Source organism: Parambassis ranga, chromosome 5, assembly GCF_900634625.1.
Source record: "Parambassis ranga chromosome 5, fParRan2.1, whole genome shotgun sequence".
Lineage (NCBI taxonomy): Eukaryota > Metazoa > Chordata > Actinopteri > Ambassidae > Parambassis > Parambassis ranga.
The window spans coordinates 24,494,798-24,512,538 of record NC_041026.1 but is presented as its reverse complement, the minus strand read 5'-3'; the positions used below and the strand labels follow the sequence as shown (position 1 = coordinate 24,512,538).

General features: G+C 41.2%; 1 protein-coding gene across 3 annotated transcripts in view; it reads left to right on the top strand.

The window, feature by feature from the left end:
* The window catches only part of tafa1b (TAFA chemokine like family member 1b), a 101,203-nt gene extending 84,405 nt beyond the window's left edge, over positions 1-16,798 (top strand). The window contains exons 4-6 of one of the 3 annotated variants that reach the window (XM_028406470.1): positions 10,103-10,227; positions 11,458-11,549; positions 16,724-16,798. In XM_028406470.1, coding sequence (XP_028262271.1) covers positions 10,103-10,227; positions 11,458-11,484 — 152 coding nt within the window. In that variant the 3' untranslated portion in view covers positions 11,485-11,549; positions 16,724-16,798. Of the gene's footprint in view, positions 1-10,102; positions 10,228-11,457; positions 11,550-12,753; positions 13,713-16,723 lie in introns of those variants that run through there. The other 2 variants (XM_028406469.1, XM_028406471.1) reach the window with 2 other exon arrangements.
* The last annotated feature ends 943 nt before the right edge of the window (positions 16,799-17,741 follow it).

Genomic DNA, 17,741 nt, shown 5'->3' with positions numbered 1-17,741 from the left:
CTAAAACTCAGCAAGCAGCAAACTTGTCTTTAACTGTGACCTGGATGACTGGGAATCTTCATCAACATTATATTGTTGAAAAGTTGTGAAATGGGAGCTTTAAAGAACCTGACTATGTCTCTATTCAAACAGGTAAATGAAGTTTTACTGAATCATTTCCCAAATCCTTTATAGGCTTCAGACCAAGACCTAGTGAACATAACCTTTGTGTGCTGTCCCTGTGGTGCCTCGTATGCCTAAAATGCATTCAGCCATTGTGAACACAGTTGTGTTGAGCTTCTGGGCATCATGGGAGATACAGAATGATCTAGTTCCTGAACACCTGAACGGGGAGCACGTTGCAGATCACATCGCCCAAGGCATCTCGGGCTGATGGAAATGAATAACTAATAAACACAAGTCAGGGAAGCTCCAGGCTAGTGCACCTGAATTACCTCAGCTGAGAAAAACAATCAGGCAGAAGCAGCTCCATAGAAAAAAAGGGGAAAAAATGACAGGAAGTCACAAGTCTACTGAGACAGAACTGTGATGGCCCTTCACTCCAGCAGAGCTCATTTATTGCTCCTCAGTCTCGATCTTTTCACCTGCACCTTCAGCACAGATCAAAGTCATCGCCTCTGACTGGCCTCTCACGAAGAAAAGACACCAAAATATCTTCATTATGAAGCATGTTACATGAAGGGCCAGACAGGCCTGCTCAGTGGGCTTCATAAGGTTGGTTAGCCACAGCTGACACTCAAGAAGATCCTGGAATATAAATTAGAATCAAAACTCCACAGAGTACATAAGGTATTCAGAAATCTGAACATCAAGCCAATAAGGTACAAAATTTAAGCTGAATTCAATAAATAAAGGTGTATATAAATGTTTTTTTTTTAAATTTGAGATTAGGAAATATAAAGAAATTGTCCACATCCTTGAATTAGAAAAGTACAAACTGAGGGATGGAGGTAGAGAGGTGTAAACACTTCACATCTCTGTGCTTCAAGCACATGTAGTGACCGAACCCTTGTTGTTAGTGTATTGATTAACAAGCACTTATAGAAGGGGTGGTGATAAAATGGAAACGACAAGTCACTGAGCAGTACTGCTACAATATTGAGCACCCTGCCCCTTTTATGTTATGGTGATCTGACCTCTCAATAAATCTGCTTCCTTTAGTTGGGTCTGCCACTCCTCCCCTCCCCCAGTCGCATAATTTTCACAATTTTTCATTTATTTAACACCCACCACTGGATAGGGGCCGAAGGGTATTAAAAATAATTATGTGATTATTCATAAGAGCTCATTTGTAGTCAGAAGTGTCAGGTGTTGCAAATGTAAACAGTTTAATTACAGCACCTCTTCTGTAAATGCACAATTAAATGGACACAGGAGGAAAGTGGGTGGTGCTTTGTTTAAGGGTTTGGATTGTCTAGAAAAGCTCCACCTGAGAGTTGTGTGTTTGTCAACTGAGCCCTATGGGCTGCTATTGCACTATGTGAGGGATTATAGACTTGTGGAGTCAGTGGTGTGTCCCCTCAGCAGTGCACCAGCCTGGCCCAGATGGAGCTTTCTCCCTAGGTCCCCACGTTATTAATGTTCCGTCCAGATGAGGAACGATGCTGCAGCCCGGCTCATCTCACCACCCCCTGGGGGACACCTGCTGCCACTGTACCATACACAGGTTATGTACCCCAAAATATATATATATATTTAGAGAATAGCCAGTCCTCAGATACAGTACAACAAATCAAGAGTAGATTTACAGAGGTCATTTGGTCTGGACACACAGCCTGGAGAAGTGAAACTTCTTTTATCTTTAGCCAAATTTTCAGAAACAGGCAGTCTCCCCTGATGTGCTGTATTATTGGTGATTAGCATCAAACTCCAACATCAAAGCGCTCAGTAGAGATCAGGCCCATTGTTGAGTGCATGGACCACATGGGGCTATTTCAGTTGCTACTGGTAACTGTTTTGGCTGTTATTAATATATGGGGACATGACGACAGCTTGCGTTGGGAGGCGTTATGCTCAGTGGGGGTCTGCTGTCAGATTATCCTCATAGTGGGAATTGATTATTAGCTTTGACAAGGAGAATTACGTCCCAGTTATGTCAGGGCCAACGAGGCTCCAAGTGAAGAACATCCCTTTTAACAAGTCAAATGCTCATATCTCTCTAGCCTCGCTGGACCAATCACATGCACTCAGATTAGGCTCTCCTTACTGCACCACTGCCTTTATCCCAGTGTATGAGACATGTAAGCCCTCAGCCACAGCATGGGTATACACACACACATACATATGCACTCATTTACTCAACACATGCATGCTGATGCTCTAATATGCGCACATGCTACCATTTTGTGTTGTCATGTAGCCGCTGTAGCAAACTCTCTGAACAAGAGACACACGCAGATGCCCGCTCATCCCTGATCACTGATGGGGAATGAACCCTTCTGTTTGGCTGCAGGCGCGTATAGCAGAGCATGACAGGTTGTCATGGTACATTTGAGATACATCCAGGGGGGAACGCTACTTGAGGGGATGGACAGGAAGTGCTGCAGTTCATCATCATACATTACTGGTCAAACATAATAAGTGGAATAAAAAAAACATTATAAGCATGCTCAAGTAAAGCACCGCTCACACAGAACAACAAAACTCACTAAGACTTGCCTTCACTGGGAAAGCATTCAATCCAGTCAAATGGCAAAAGTGAAGCCACAGGTTGATTTGGCAGTGAAATGTGGAAACAGGATAGACAAAAAATCTTCTGACTTCTTTGACAGCTCAGCCACAAATTAAATTGCAATTGCATCTTGAACTTTGGGGACTGACTCAAAGAATGAGACTAGATAGGTAGGCACAGCCTTACGGTGCAAGCTTAGAGAAGAGTAGCAAACCACTTGAGGTGGTTTATGCATCAGAACAGAATGCCTCCTGGGCACCTCATCTTGGAGATTTCCCTGGCACACGGAGGTCACAGTAAGGATTACAGATGTCATCTGACCTAAGAACACCTTGAGATCCGCCAAGAGGAACTAGGAAATGTTGCTAGAGAAAGGGACATTTAAAATACTCTGCTTAGCCTGCTGCAATATGTATCCAGATAAGATACAGAACTGAATAGCTGATGTGTAGGAGTGTATTTACTGCTATATTCACAGGCACGAATACCAAAATGTAAACTAACAATAGCCAAATCAACATTACATTCATATTCATAAAATCCCACCACGGTTCATCTCTCATGACACCACAGCCCACCTGCTGCTGGAATGTGGTTTTGCAAACCTGCTGCAGAACCTGAGAGGATGGACAGAAGGAGCACATTAAGCTGTGCAGCAGAGAACAATGACTCCATTTTCTTACACACAAACAACTAACAATCCGCTTATGTCAAAACATGTTTCTCTCTTTGGAGAAGTTGGAGATAATGATGGAAGCAGGTTTTCCAGGTTTGTCGCATCCCCCTGAGCTCTCACAGCACTGACGAGGTGATTAGACTCTACCCTTTAACCCGCCAAGAGAGGATCTGACCCTCAGCTGGAGTTCAAAGGTCTGCTTTAGGTTTCTGCCTTCTATTTTTTTTAAGCAACATAACATCTCTTTTCTGCTGTTACTACTGGACTAACAAGTCTGCAGTTAGCTGAGAGAGAACCAGGAACACAACTGTTTTTTTTCAGCTGTGTGGGAGCTTTGCATTACACAAAGGAAAAAAACTACACAACAAAAAAAGTCATTGTTTGTCCATTAATAGATATGCACACCCACTGACACGCACACACAAACTCCACAAGCTCAAAGTTACTGTACACTCACTGATGCTAAAAATGAATCAGGAATGAAACACTACAGTAGAGCTTGTAATAATATCTAATGCAGATACCACTTAAATATTTACAATTTGCCAGTGTTTCGCTGTAGAAATGTGTCAAGGCTATGTATAACTGTACATTCTGCATTCCCAATCATGCAAGGCAGAAAAATACTTCCATTCTCATTAAAGTTAAAAAACCACAATGAAAATAATGAAATGAAAACACTGGAACTCTTCTTCGAGTCAGCTAGTTCCAGTTCTGAGGGTGTCCATTACAACACTGTGTGATCAGAAAGCCAAACAGTATTTTTTGAATAGCTAATCAAACCTCGCCTCTCTTTTCTCAGAGAGGGGCAAAGATTAATGCAGAATAATGACTCTCTGAAGCTGACCTCAGGTTCAGAGGTACAAGTCTCAATCCTCCTATAATTATGCACTTGCTTCATTTGCTCCATGCTCCTGTGACCCTTCCAATACTTTTTTACTGTGTGTGCACTACTTGCACACAAACCTTTGTCTCATGGAGATGGAAACTGTTTTCTTTTCAAATCATCTGATTCTCTGTAATTCATCCAGGAAAATGAAAAGGTGATCAGTTGATAGAACGTTAGCTTATTTGCATGATTATTTAAATGGATGATTGCCCATTTGTTTTGGTAAACTGACCGTTTACGGCACTTGCCGGGGGGAAAAAAGCACCCAACCCAAAAGCGGGTCAAATGAGTTGCTAAAGCTGTCTGTTTATCTTGTGGGTGGCATTGATCCTGTAAAATTTAACCATGCAAAATGGTATAATAAGTTTAAGGTTAATTACTTTCTGCCACAATAGCTGTCTACATATTTTTAAAGTCTGCTGAGCACCGTGAGGCCATGCCAAGTTTAAAACATTAACTATTCATTGAGCCCATAGACACGTATTCACATTTTGACACAGACAGAGATCAATTCTCTTGCTCATTCGTCAAGGTGTTCAAACATTCTGCTACCTGGCAGGGACGTGTCAGCAAGTTCAATCCATCACAGAACACGCTCACCAGTGATCTGACAGATGCACTTGTAAAAAGGTCCATCGCTTCATGTTTTTCAATCAATTCAAGTCCCTCTCTCGGTTGTTTGTCCATCAAAGCTAAAGACTCCAGCCTGCTACATGGCTAACATCCTGAATCAAACAGCCTTGTTTGCTGATTACTCCAAGCCCATCTGTCATCTTTGACAGACTACAGCAGCTACTTTATGGATACATGTGAGGATTGTGTTAATTGGTGTTGGTGCTTTAAATCACATTGGAGGCCTTCATCTTGTTAACAGATGGATCTAAAAATTAATAGTTGGCCCAAAGAGGAATTTAGGACAGTGGCCCTGTATAAGCCCTCTCTCACTTTTCCACACTTCTGCAGACACAGAGAAAAAGTAAGGTTTGCTGATGTTAGGTTACATCTTCTCTGCCGAGTGCTGCACAGGGACTAGTTAAGTAAAATGACGGTTGGAGGTCAATGGTCACAAGGGAGTGATGCATGGATCCCAGCCCAGACATGGCTCTCCTCCAGTGGTCAAGGTCAAAGCCAGAAGTCCTGGCCCGACTACAGTCATGAACATGCAGTGTCTGTGGTCCATTAGATCGTCTCTCTCATCTATTCATTTTTTAATTTTTTTTTTGCAACACGTCTCGCACAGATCCATAAAGAGTAAAAAAAAAAAAAAAACATTCAGGCAAAGATTAGATGTGAGCATGAATATTTATAAGATGCATTTCATAGTCACAGCATATTACGCTTTTACTTTAATACAAGATGGGAAGCTGTCAAGATATTAATTAGGGTTGTGACGAGCGCCTTTTTAAAAGATAGCGGATTATCCACATCAGCTGGTCTGTGCTGTGGGAGAACTATAACATTATTTTTTTTAAAACACATAACACATCCCTGCAGCCATGTTCCAGTTTACACTTTCTGGATGCTGACATTTTCTGGCTTACACTGTGCAGTTTGTCATGACACTGCTAACCCATCTTTGATCTTGTGGGCATAATACGCAGATAATAAGGAGTTAGCATTCTCTCTAGTTGGCTAAGGAGACGTGAAGGCTTCTCCATGCAGCCGCCAGCACTTTTAACATTTATTAAATAGTGGAATAAGGCAATTCAGTGCCTCAAACACATAATACGTGTGACCTGTAAAAAATACTGCAATGACAGAATATCTAATATTTCAGATACTAACAAATTATAAATCAAAGCCATTTTTGTAGTATGTGCACTGCAAGTTTCCATGTCTGTGTAAGGGCAGTGACACACCAAGCTTACAGTCTGCCATCTGTGACCATCAGCTTTTGACTGGTACTAGTGGGACCTCTATCAGTGCCTTTGATTGAGAATGTTGAAGGACATCATTCTCAATGTATGTTCAGCATAGTAACGCAGTGCAAGAAAAAAACAAGCAACCAACCAAGAAAGTCAAGAGGGCACACACAGATGGCTCTCCTCCTTTTTCATCTTCAACTGAACATTCCAATACAGGAATATTTTTACAATCTGCGTATGCAAGCGCTGCATTGTTTACAGCATGACACGGCACAGAAAATACGTTCTTGTTGTTCTGTCTTTGTGGTGTGTTCAAATGCAATGTTTTGGCAAACACAACATGAGATAAGGCTTTCATCTACACTAGGTCTTTAATGTTGCTTTGGTGTGTCCACAACTTGCATATTTCACCATAATTTGCATTCAAACTAGTGATTCATGTCTTAAAACAGAGATTTAAGGTGGGCACAGACAAACTTTCCTCCTTCAGCAGTCAGCGAAAAACTGCCTACACAAACATCATCATCCTGCAGAGTGAAGGGTAAATTGGATGTTTAACATTCACTGTGCATCGACACGAAAAGCACATTATTGAGTGGAAGTGGGTTTTAACTGTTATAATATAGATCTCATGTCCACGTTCAATATCCATGGTGGTGAGCTTCAGTGTGCATTCCCAAAAAGTTGACAGTAAAATGGCAAAGTGGATGAGGCTTTGATATACAATAGAGTACAACAATGTCAGCATTTAAAATAGACATCTTGGGTTATGCATTCAAAGAGGAAACAAAAACAAACAGAAAGGAAAAGAAAACCAGGAAAACCCATGAGAACACAGTGTTTTCGTCCTTTTGACGATATCAATATACAGTAACTACAGATCTCCCACACCTAATCAAAAGATCGCCAAGCAGCAGAATTATCATGTTATGATAGTAATAATACAGAATTATGGGTGTGCACTTTGAATGATAGACAGGTGCCGAGTCACAGTGTGAACTTCTTGCTTCTGCGACTGTCAACCGGCCTCAGGCCAACTCGTGCTCCACCTCTTAACTGAATTAGGAGTTTAGCAAGGGAAAAAAAACAGCTCTTCAGGTGACACCACAGAAGCTTCGTTCCTAGTTCACATATACTGTCTATGAAGGAAACACACCAAGGGAAACCTCACACATCAGTTTACTGATCAAAACAAACAAAATAATCAAAACTGAGAAGATTATTGAACCCTGCACAGAAATATTAGGAATCATCATAGTAATAAAAAGTGAGGAATAAATATTTCTGTCAAAAACCCCCAAGACCTATTTAATAGAGTTTTTATTTAGACTCTCCTTGTATAAGTGATCTATATGTGAATGCATTTCAGAGGGGATAGGATGAGGTGAATTTACTTTTATTAACTACAGCAGATATCATCCAACTTTCATGCAAAGCAGCTCTCGTGAGGTGGCACTTTAATCTCATTCAATTTGAAGCAACTGATTTTTGTTTAGCAGGTACTACTTTGCCATTTTTCAATTTCAAGTGATTTCAGCATTCGCATTGTTGGATATAAATCCTCCTCAGTTGGTGGTATAATGAAAAACAACTTCTCGGTTCCCCGTCATTCTCTGCAGTGAGTCAAAAGAGGCTGAAAAGTGAGGCGGCAGCACAGCACATCATCATCCCTAAATAGAGCTGATTAAACCCGTCTCCTCAAGCCTAGTCATAATTTGCCACCTAACAAGGACTTCCTGTGTAGTGATGGTATTGCACCAAAAACAAAACTCGATGTTAATGTGTGTAAAGATGGGAAAATTATATTTAGGTTACAGGAAAAAAAAGTGAAATGCAGTAGGGCACGATGGATGATGGCCCAACATGCAATTAGTGGACAAGGTAAACACCTATGAGGGGAGCCAAAGGGGCGGGCTAACAGCTGGTTAGTGGATGCTCTCATTCTGGCATTCCGTATCCTTCGGGTTCTAGAGGGAGAAGAGAAGGAGGAAGCAGGGAAGCACAGAAAGTTCAGTGAACAGCAGAACAGCAGTGGGGTGTAGCAGTGGTCCAGTCTTTTTATGGTGTCTATCAGCACACTCTGCTGTGAGGGACTGCAGTCTTCTTCCATCAGTTAGACGGCATGTTGCTCTTGCTCACAATTGATTGGTGGTTGGGCGTAACCTTGGCAACACCTGCTGGAGAGTAAAAAGTACCCACCCCCTAAATGATGATGAAAACGCGTCAGGAAAATAAAATGATACAAGTTTAACTCATTGCATTCACACATCCATTTGACCTTCACATCCTCTATGTGTCAACAAGATAAAAGGAAGAGAGACTCTTAGCCGATTTAAACAGCAAACATAAGAAAACATACTACATGCTGACAAAAATCATTTGAGAAGAGAGATGGCTTATCAAGCACAAAACCTGCTTTGATCTTTTCACATTTGCTGTCAGAAAGATCAAATGGAGAAGTGAGGAAAAACAAAAAGTTTTCCAAACATCATGGTTAATAAATGAATCAGAACTTGACTTTGGCATAAGGGTTTAGATTTGTGATGTGATTTCATTTAAAGAGGGATTCCTACTGCAAGAGAGAAAGAGAAAGATATGAAATTAACAGCAACAAATTATTAAATATGATTGCATTAAATTCTATTATCTGCAAGGTGTGTTTAACTTAACCAGACAGTTTAAATGGACACTGGTAGCTATTCTTAATATCTCAATATTAAAAAGTAGAGGATCCAAAAAAAAATCAGGGTTAACATATTTGGTATAACAATTTGGGTAGTATTACAAATATTTAGGAGAATCTGGAAGTCTGGATAATGCAGAAACAATTTAATGGCATTTGAAATAAAACGAAATCCAAAGCAGGTCACCGACTCTGAAGCTGGGCGAACCCTGCATCACATTTGAGGAGCAGTTCTGAGGCCCTTCACCATCCTGGCCCTTCACCAAGTTGCAGCTAATCTTGTGTGTGTGTGTGTTTTTTTTTAATTATTTTTATTATTTTTATTATTTTTATTTTTTGTCCCAGGATACAACCACATTCATCATTTATTTCTGCTGTATTACTGACGTGTGGCAACTTGAGGCTGATGCTAGAATTAAACATGATAAAGTGAGCTAATATTTAATGATTCATGGGCTGCTCTATGGACCAGGAGGAGGGCAGTTCCCCTCTGTAAAACACATACACTATGGACTATGATAAGTTACCAAAAAGAACATATGAGTAAACAAAACGTGTATTTTTAATTCTCTCCTGGGAAGATATATAGTTGATTTTAAGGTGACTTGCGTATTATGGTTAGTGGTATCCTTTCACACCTTAAACATAGGCAAAACTAAACACACATGTACAAACACACAACCAAGGACACAAATAACAAGACGAAGACGGAGGGAGAGAAATCATGATGAGACGATGAGAACATATTTGTTTTAGTCAAAGAGCTGGAGGAAGAATTCAGTCGATGTTAATGAGAGGCAATTAGTTTTGATTAAAAATGAGATTGCTCCCCTACATGCAATGTAGCTATATCAAAACAAAATAATGATTAATTTCTGTTGGTATAAGACATTATTGTCAACACAAAAAGTACCCATGCAGCAACGATACAATTGCTCTGAGGCCGAAGGAGGAGGAAAAACATTCATTTAGAAACACAGCTGGGAGTTCCTCTGGAGATAATATAGTGTGTGGGTGCTTGTGAACGTGCGCTCATATTCAAGTCTGCCTGTGCATAATATGTACACAAAATATGTTTGCGTGGGATGTCTCTGCATGTGCAATTCCACCTACGTACTTTGCTCCTTATGTTTTATAATTATTTATTTTACTTTAAATGGTTATTTAAGAGTCATTTTAATGCCTGTAAGTGCAGTTTTATTCCTGAATTTCTTCCTTTGCAGTGCATCCCTCTTCTTCCACAGGATTTGGGTGTGTGACTATATGTCAGTGTGATAAACTAACCTGCTTTGCCATCATTTTGTGCTCACCTCCACAGCGTCCATTGTAATTGGGAAATGGTGGTGTGAGATGGAACCATGTCTGGAGGGAGAAGAGTGTAAGACTCTACCTGACAACTCTGGTTGGATGTGCTCCTCTGGGAACAAAATCAAGACCACAAGGGTGAGGCCTCACACACACTTGAGCACAGATGTGTTTACATGAACCCATCTGCACTCACAATACACGGATGGAGTTATAAACAAATGTAACATGTATTATGCTTGTTCTAGGTGATAAATGATTAAAATTGTGTGGCTTAAGAGAAAGGATTGGTAATACAGCTGTTGTTACAAACAAATAAATATACCAGTTAGGCCATAAACCAACACATGGATGGACAGGACACACACAATTTCTGTGCCATACATGGCCAAAATGCCAGACAGATTTCCTTTTGTGATAAATGCATGTAAAAAAAAAAAAAACGCAGGAAGCTGAGGCCCAACCACTACCTCCATTTTTCACCATTGTACATGACGCCAAACCTGTTAAAAGTTAGAAGGTTGTGCTCCCCGTATAAAAAGAGATTAATCAAAAGGTTTATGTCCTCCGAGTAACAAGGCTGATTTTGTTCAGTTTAAGCAACCGATCTAGGGCCTATAGTAATAAAAGATAAATAAAAAGCATGCAGCAAACAAACAGGTGGGCTCTGCCTCAGGCCACACTCTGCTCACAGATAAAGTTAACGGCCACACTGCTTCTCCGCCGCCTTTTGGCTCTGTAAACTGACTCCGAGTACAGCATGCAAAAATGATGGTGTGGTGTAGTGAAGTCCTGGAAGCCAACGGTCCAGGACTCATTGACCACCAACACACACCCCCACCCCACCCACCCCTCAATGCCCACACCCTGCCTCCCCCTGCCTTCTTGTGCTTGGTGACAGTGACTTTGAATAGATGCAGAGACTAATGTGATGGTACAGAAACAGAACAGCCAGTGAAGGTTAGACCACATGGGGCTTCCCAAGGTTGTTCTGTAAATTTATATGCCAGCAGATAGACATTAAGCTTTCACTGGGCCCCATTACAGCCACCAAAGGCTTACAAAATTTTCAGAAAGAAGTTGATCGAATGGGGTCTTGCCAGCCTGTCAAGGTAAGGTGCAGTACTTGGTTTCCTCTAAAGAATGCATCTCTAATTCTAAATTCAGTCCTTTGCACATTTTGAATAACGTAAACGCGAAGTAATGATTATTTTTATATCTTCATTGTTTTATTCTAATCTCCTGGTGATAAAATTGCTTTGGTTTGATATTAATATTCTTAAAGAGAAGAGGGCCAAAAGGTCAGGCTTTAAGTTTCTTTTCTGCCCAATACACACGTGTCCTTTTTTCTTGACCCTCTCTTTGCAGAACACCCAGCCATACTCCCCTTTTTAGCTTCCGGAAGCAAAATGCAGAGGATGCATCAACAGAAATTGAGCTGCATTCTTGCTTCTGTAAAGGTTAGTCTTTTTCTTAAGCTGTTCTTACCTTTCTTTTTTTTTTTCAACTATTTTTTTTGTTTTCCCCGTCTCATATCGACGTTTGTGCTTGACTGTTGGTCGGATAAGGAGTGGGACCAGCTCATGTTCAATGACTTCCCATTAACCCAAATACTCAGTGCGAAATAATCAAGTGTGTGTTTACATGCTGTGCATGATTAGGCAGGCGTGACACAAATACTGATCGCACCGCCACCCACTGTAAATATTTATCACCCAGCACAGGCAGTGCACGCATAAATAATAAGTACGTTGCAGCACTTTTCACAGAAATGGTGGCACATGTATTCCTAAAATGTGCAGTGTACCGTTCAGTAAAAATACAGCATTCATAGAGTACTGCAGAAACACACACACACACAGTGCCAGGTCCAACCCTTAGCAGAACCCTGCTGTCTGTGATCAGTGTGAAATGGTAGGATCAGTGCCTCTTCCTTTCACTGTCTCCTTTGTTCCATGTCCTGTTTTGTTTTTTTTTGTCGGCCACTGTGTGGGTTTGATTACAGTGCCTTGTACCAGTCTGCCAATCCCATTAGGCACTAATCTGTGACATGCTACTTGCTCCCTACTGTGTGTGCTCCAAGTTGTGTATGCATGCACATGTTTGATGTGCTCGATACGTCTGTGTTACAGCCATACTCATGTCATGTGCGAACAAGTGAGACTGCTGGGCAGGCCTCTTCCCTTTTTCGTCGTGTGGCTTCTTATCAGAGGCCACTTGATATCCTGATCCCCCTCTGAGGGTCTTGTTGAAGCAGCTATCGGCACACAGCGTAGCCCACAGGCTAAATGAAAGGCCTTTTATCCTGGACTCTGCTCTCTTTTTTAATCAACATTCCTCATTCACCTGCCTCTCAGACCAAATTGCCTCATTTGTATTTGCTCGGTCACAAGCCAGCAAACCCACAACACAGCACTGTTTTATTTTGTTTTGTTTTGTTTTGTTTTGTTTTGGTAAATTCTCCGTCAAGTTATTTCATCTGCAGGTTTTCTATTTTGCTCTGAAAAGTGTCAGTAAAACACAATGAGGCAGGCATGCGTACACGTTTGGCCGCATACCGACTGCATCACCATCTTTCACAGAAATTGGCATGAACAGTAAGAAGCCAAGCAAAGCCAGTGCCTGACACCCATGTTTCTTCTTTTCTTTCTTTATGTCTTTCAGAGAGGGAGCCCTTCATTGCCTGTTCTGTATCAGCAGACAAGGCAGGCCCTTTTGTTTGTGGAAGGCACAGTGAGAGCGAGGCTGGGGAGAACCTTCCAAAACACTCGCCCACCATAGATCTGCATTACCCGCTCCACTGGCTAAATAGATCAATCCATTTCTGCTCCCTCCAAACAATTATACAACTTAAGAGAGACAGGCAGATTGTGAGAAGCTGTAATAAAACCATCTTTTCTCTTACTCGCTCTCCTCCCCTTTTAATAAGTGAACTATGCTCATCTCATAACATCACTGTTATTGTAGAGTGAATATGTTGTCAGTTATCAAAACAGAAATACATACATAACACACCCCTCACCAGGAATCCCATGCATTTTAATGGCTTTCTTTGTAATTTCTCACTGCAACATAAGCTCTTAATCATATACAGTAGTTGTTTTAACTGTGGATTCCACTATTGAATGCATAATTGTTGACATGAGCAAGTACAATGCACTGAATTCAAGTGGATCCGTCTTTTTTACACCACCATCCTTCACACTTTACAGTGTGTTTCGCCTCCAGCTTGTCTGACATGATTTACTTGCTGTTCAGAGAGCCACATGTCCCTTATTAAAAGGAGCAGAGGGCACTTTTTCAAGCAAAATACCACACTGTGACAGGATGTAGCCCATCTGTAAGACAGTCTGAGAGCAAAAGTGACCTGCCAGCAGATGCATCACCATCTAATTTGTCAAATCGGAAGACCGCACACAGCAGTTGATCAAAATGAACTCCAAACGGCCACTCCACATGCAGTTCAACTTCACCCCAGGAATGATCTGTTCCACCTCTGTGCTTGACAACACTCCTATTTCTCCCCAGCCCTGTATAAGATCATCATCATGACATGCAAAAAAAAAATAAACAGTCTATTGGTTGAAATAAAGATGAACATTGAAGTATGAGACTAAGCTAACCGGTGCAATCCAGACTGCCTAAAGTGCCCAGATTGTCATTATGATATATTTATACAGGTTTGGGGGTGAAGGAGTTCATTCCAAGTGCTACTGATTCATTTATACTCATTTTCTTTTCTTTTTCCATTGTCAATGTCACATTAAATTGATCTTGATGTATTTTGTTGTCTGGAGTCTTCTGTTTTTAGAGGGTGCTCTTTAGTGCTGTTTGAAGAGGTTTCTCGGCTGATGTGATTGATTTGTTCAGCATGAAACAAGAAGGAGGGGAGGCTAGACTGTGTTTGCACTAAATTCTATGGCTAAGGCAATTGTCCTTGGGTGCTTTTACTGAGTGTAGTCTGAGTAAATTGCGGTTTAATGCAACCAGCAAATTAGAATGCAGACAGCCATGTTGCCAGCAAAGATGGGACAGGCATGAAATCCTTGAGCAGTACACTGCTACCTGCTGCACTCCTTATTTGAAGGGGACAAAAAAGAACAGAGGACACTTTTAGTCACACATGCTTGTGGGTTGAAATGACAACATTTGCATACAACCTCACTTCTCCCGCTAACAAACCTCTGGTGGATTGAAAGTGATCCTTAAATGTGTAACCTGTTACTGCTCTTGTTCTGGCAGAGGTAATTTTGATGTGCCGCCAGACAGTGCAGATGATACAGATGCAAATGCTGGACAGACGAGCCCAGAGGATTACTGTGTTTAAGGATTATGGGAGACAAGATACTGTGACAAGACCTGGAGGAAAAATGTTAACTCTGAGCAGCTATTTAAAAGCACACAGAACAGCTGTGGTACAAATTCTCAAACAAGCATGATGAAAATATCACTACCACTCTTTCCTTAAAATGGGTCAGTCACATAATTCAGATGACACCTGCTCTTACATGTCATTTAGCCCGCAAAGAATCCAGAATATTAATAAAAAAATGTCATGCCTGTGTTTCTGTGGAAATGTTCCAGTGTGACGATATGTTTTAATTTGTGTTTTTGACAAGTTTTTAAGATCCTCCTAAATGAGCACAGTACAGTTAACATACACACTGAAGACAGGGGAAAAGGCAAGGCTGCAAATAACATGTGGCTCTTAAATTCTTTAAAAAGGGACCGGTGTGTTGGATTAAGGGAGATCTTGTAGCAGGTGTTCATAATCATGTATGAGTGTATAATTACCTGTAACAAGTCATTGTCATTTCATTAGCTTAGAATGAATCCTCATGGACACAGAGCTGGATTAGATGTCTGCAGCACAACAAAGAATCAGCATGTCCCAATACTAAGTATTTTAGAGTTCATTTCTAGTATGCAAACAAGCATCTTTTTCTGCTATAAACACAATCCTCTGCCCAGTGGATTCTTCTTCATTAAAGAGAGCACAGACAACAAAAGACTTCTGTGAGTTTGGATCAAATAATAGAAATGTAGCACGAACGCCTTTAACAACAATGTTCACGTCTGAGTATGTTGATGTGGAACACAGCAAGCATGATACAAGCTGCTAAAAGAACACACGCCAGGCAATTGTGCACATTCTTACAGCACATTTGTTGTAGCTCTGAGATAAGAAATACATTTTGCACATACTTCATACACATACTTCGGGTTTTCAAGTAAAATAAATTTCAGAACTGATCAGAAAGTGGGTCCTCTACTACAGAGACTGTCATGTTTCTACAATAGTACAGAAGAAGAATCTAAAGGAGGGCTTGAACTCGTTACGGTCTGCAAACATACTGCAAGATGCCTTTAAATCCTACACACTGGTCCTTTAATTGCTGGCATTGTTTTGCAACGCAGTGAAATCATGACTCAAAAGCAAGAAAGAAAAATAAATGTTAAAATTAGGACTATTAATTACAAAATGCCTTATGTTTTTAAACACAATCAATATGGAAGCTTCTTTTTATGCCTGTGTCTACTGCTGCTCTCATTGCTCCCTGAAGCATAATCTCAAATACCACACAACATGGAGGGTGAACACAGGTGCACAGTAATCTACCCACAAGAAAAATAAAACGGTCAATCATTTGGCTTGCTTACTAGCATGTCCAACATACTGCAGCTTACAGAGACCCATGTAACACTCACCACAATCAAATCCACACACCTGGCTACCACCTGCCAAGCCTGCTGGAAATGTCATGAGTGTATTTCTTTGTTGAACAGGATTATGGGATTTCTAACTGGCCCCACAATGTGCAAGAAATCGGAGATTGCTTTAACTATCCATTTTTAAAGCAATAAAATGACTGAAAAATGTGATGAAATACGTATATGCTTTTGTAGCAAAGGCAATTAAAGGGGAGCAAAGAACTAGGCGACTGTAGCTGTTGCAGACATCATGAGCACAGCTTTTTTATCGAGCTTCAGTTGAGCACGATGCTGAAAAGCAGGACATTCAATAGCAGTCTCAAGGCTGCACAATGCACCATTGAAATGTGTCCAGGTCTGCAAGTGAGGCTGAATAAGAGTCCCTGAACCGGAGTCACGGAGAGACAGCTCAGACTCCACCGCAGGGGCCTCGATCCCATTTAGCAAAGCCAAAGTCATTTTATCAAGCTGGAGGAAAATCCTCTGCTGTGATAGGGTGGCTTAGTATGAAGGCCCAATCAAAGTGGTCAAACAGGCTAGATGGGGCAAGGTCTGACTTGAAGTCAAAAATGTACTATGCATTGTGTCAATAAGAGTAGACATACACAGCATGGAAACACACCATTGTTATTTGGACAAAGGAGTTTTACCAATATATCCCAGGTTACCTGTAACAGCAAGGCACACCTCCATTTTCTGCTCGGTTTCAACTCATATAAGCCGTCTGTTTTTAGCAGCAGCACGAACCAGTAGGTGAGACAGGGCTGTACAAAGCCTCTGCAGTTCAAAAGATTCCCCTTGTTTTTGAAACACGCGAACGAAGCAATTCCTCTGGGTCTAATCCTCGCACACTTGTATGCCTTTGTTCTATCTAAGTGTCTGTGTGTTTTCTCTCCTCTCCTCTTCCTCCTCTGTGTTGCAGATTCATCCCAGGACCTAACAGAGAGCTCCCATTGCAGGGCTGAGCACCAGGCTCTACCCCTCGTGTACCCTTTTCTCTTCCCACCGAATGGACTAAAACTATTACATCCACGGCTACTGACTGGATTACCTGGGACCACAGAAAGGATATCCTCCCAGATAAAACAGCTTTGCTCGCGTGGTGCCAAGGATTTGAAACCAGACTAATCCCCTGTTTGATCAATGAGCCCCATGTTGGTGACTCTCCTCTTCCGCACAGCTGTGGCCAGTTTCCGACCTACTCTCCATTTCCCTTGCCCCCCCCCCCCCCCCCCCCCTCCTCTAAAAACTGAAACGGCTTAGCAGGGGTTATTTAGAGTTTGTTAAAACATTATTTCAAGACATTCTACCCACCTGCCTGGAGGTGAACCAGTTAAGGAGCTAACATAGAACATTGAACAGAGGACACAACGGTGGAAATTACCTTGGTATCCTTTTGTTTCTGTGTGGAAGGCATTTGTATGTGGCTCACTGGCTGAGGCAGACAGCTCTGCTGTGACTACACAGAGAAGATTAAACTAAAAACACTGGCTTTTCAGTAACTGTGACCACAAGCAGCCTATCATAAGTTAACGAGAGGCTTGAGGAACCATCCTAATGGTATCCATCACAACGGACATTTTGACTTTTATTGGTGGGCATGAACAATGTAAATTCATGAGCACTCCTTTTCTTTGTATGTAAGATAATTTGTGTATATATACACATATATGAATACCTAACATATAAGACCAGACAGATCCATGAAGCTGAAAAATATATCTAAAGACTCTATTAGGAGCCCCATGGTGGAAAATTGATTTGCCCCTGCACATAATCCAGAAGCTGCTGTCCCAGTATGGTGTGTGTATAGGACTGCTTTGCAGTATATGCTTGCGTTGGAAAAAGCCACAGCTAAATCAAAACATACATTCTGGTCACTTTGTCATACAGTAATGTTGTTGGTTAAGCCAGAAAATGCTTGTAGTTTCTGTAAAGAT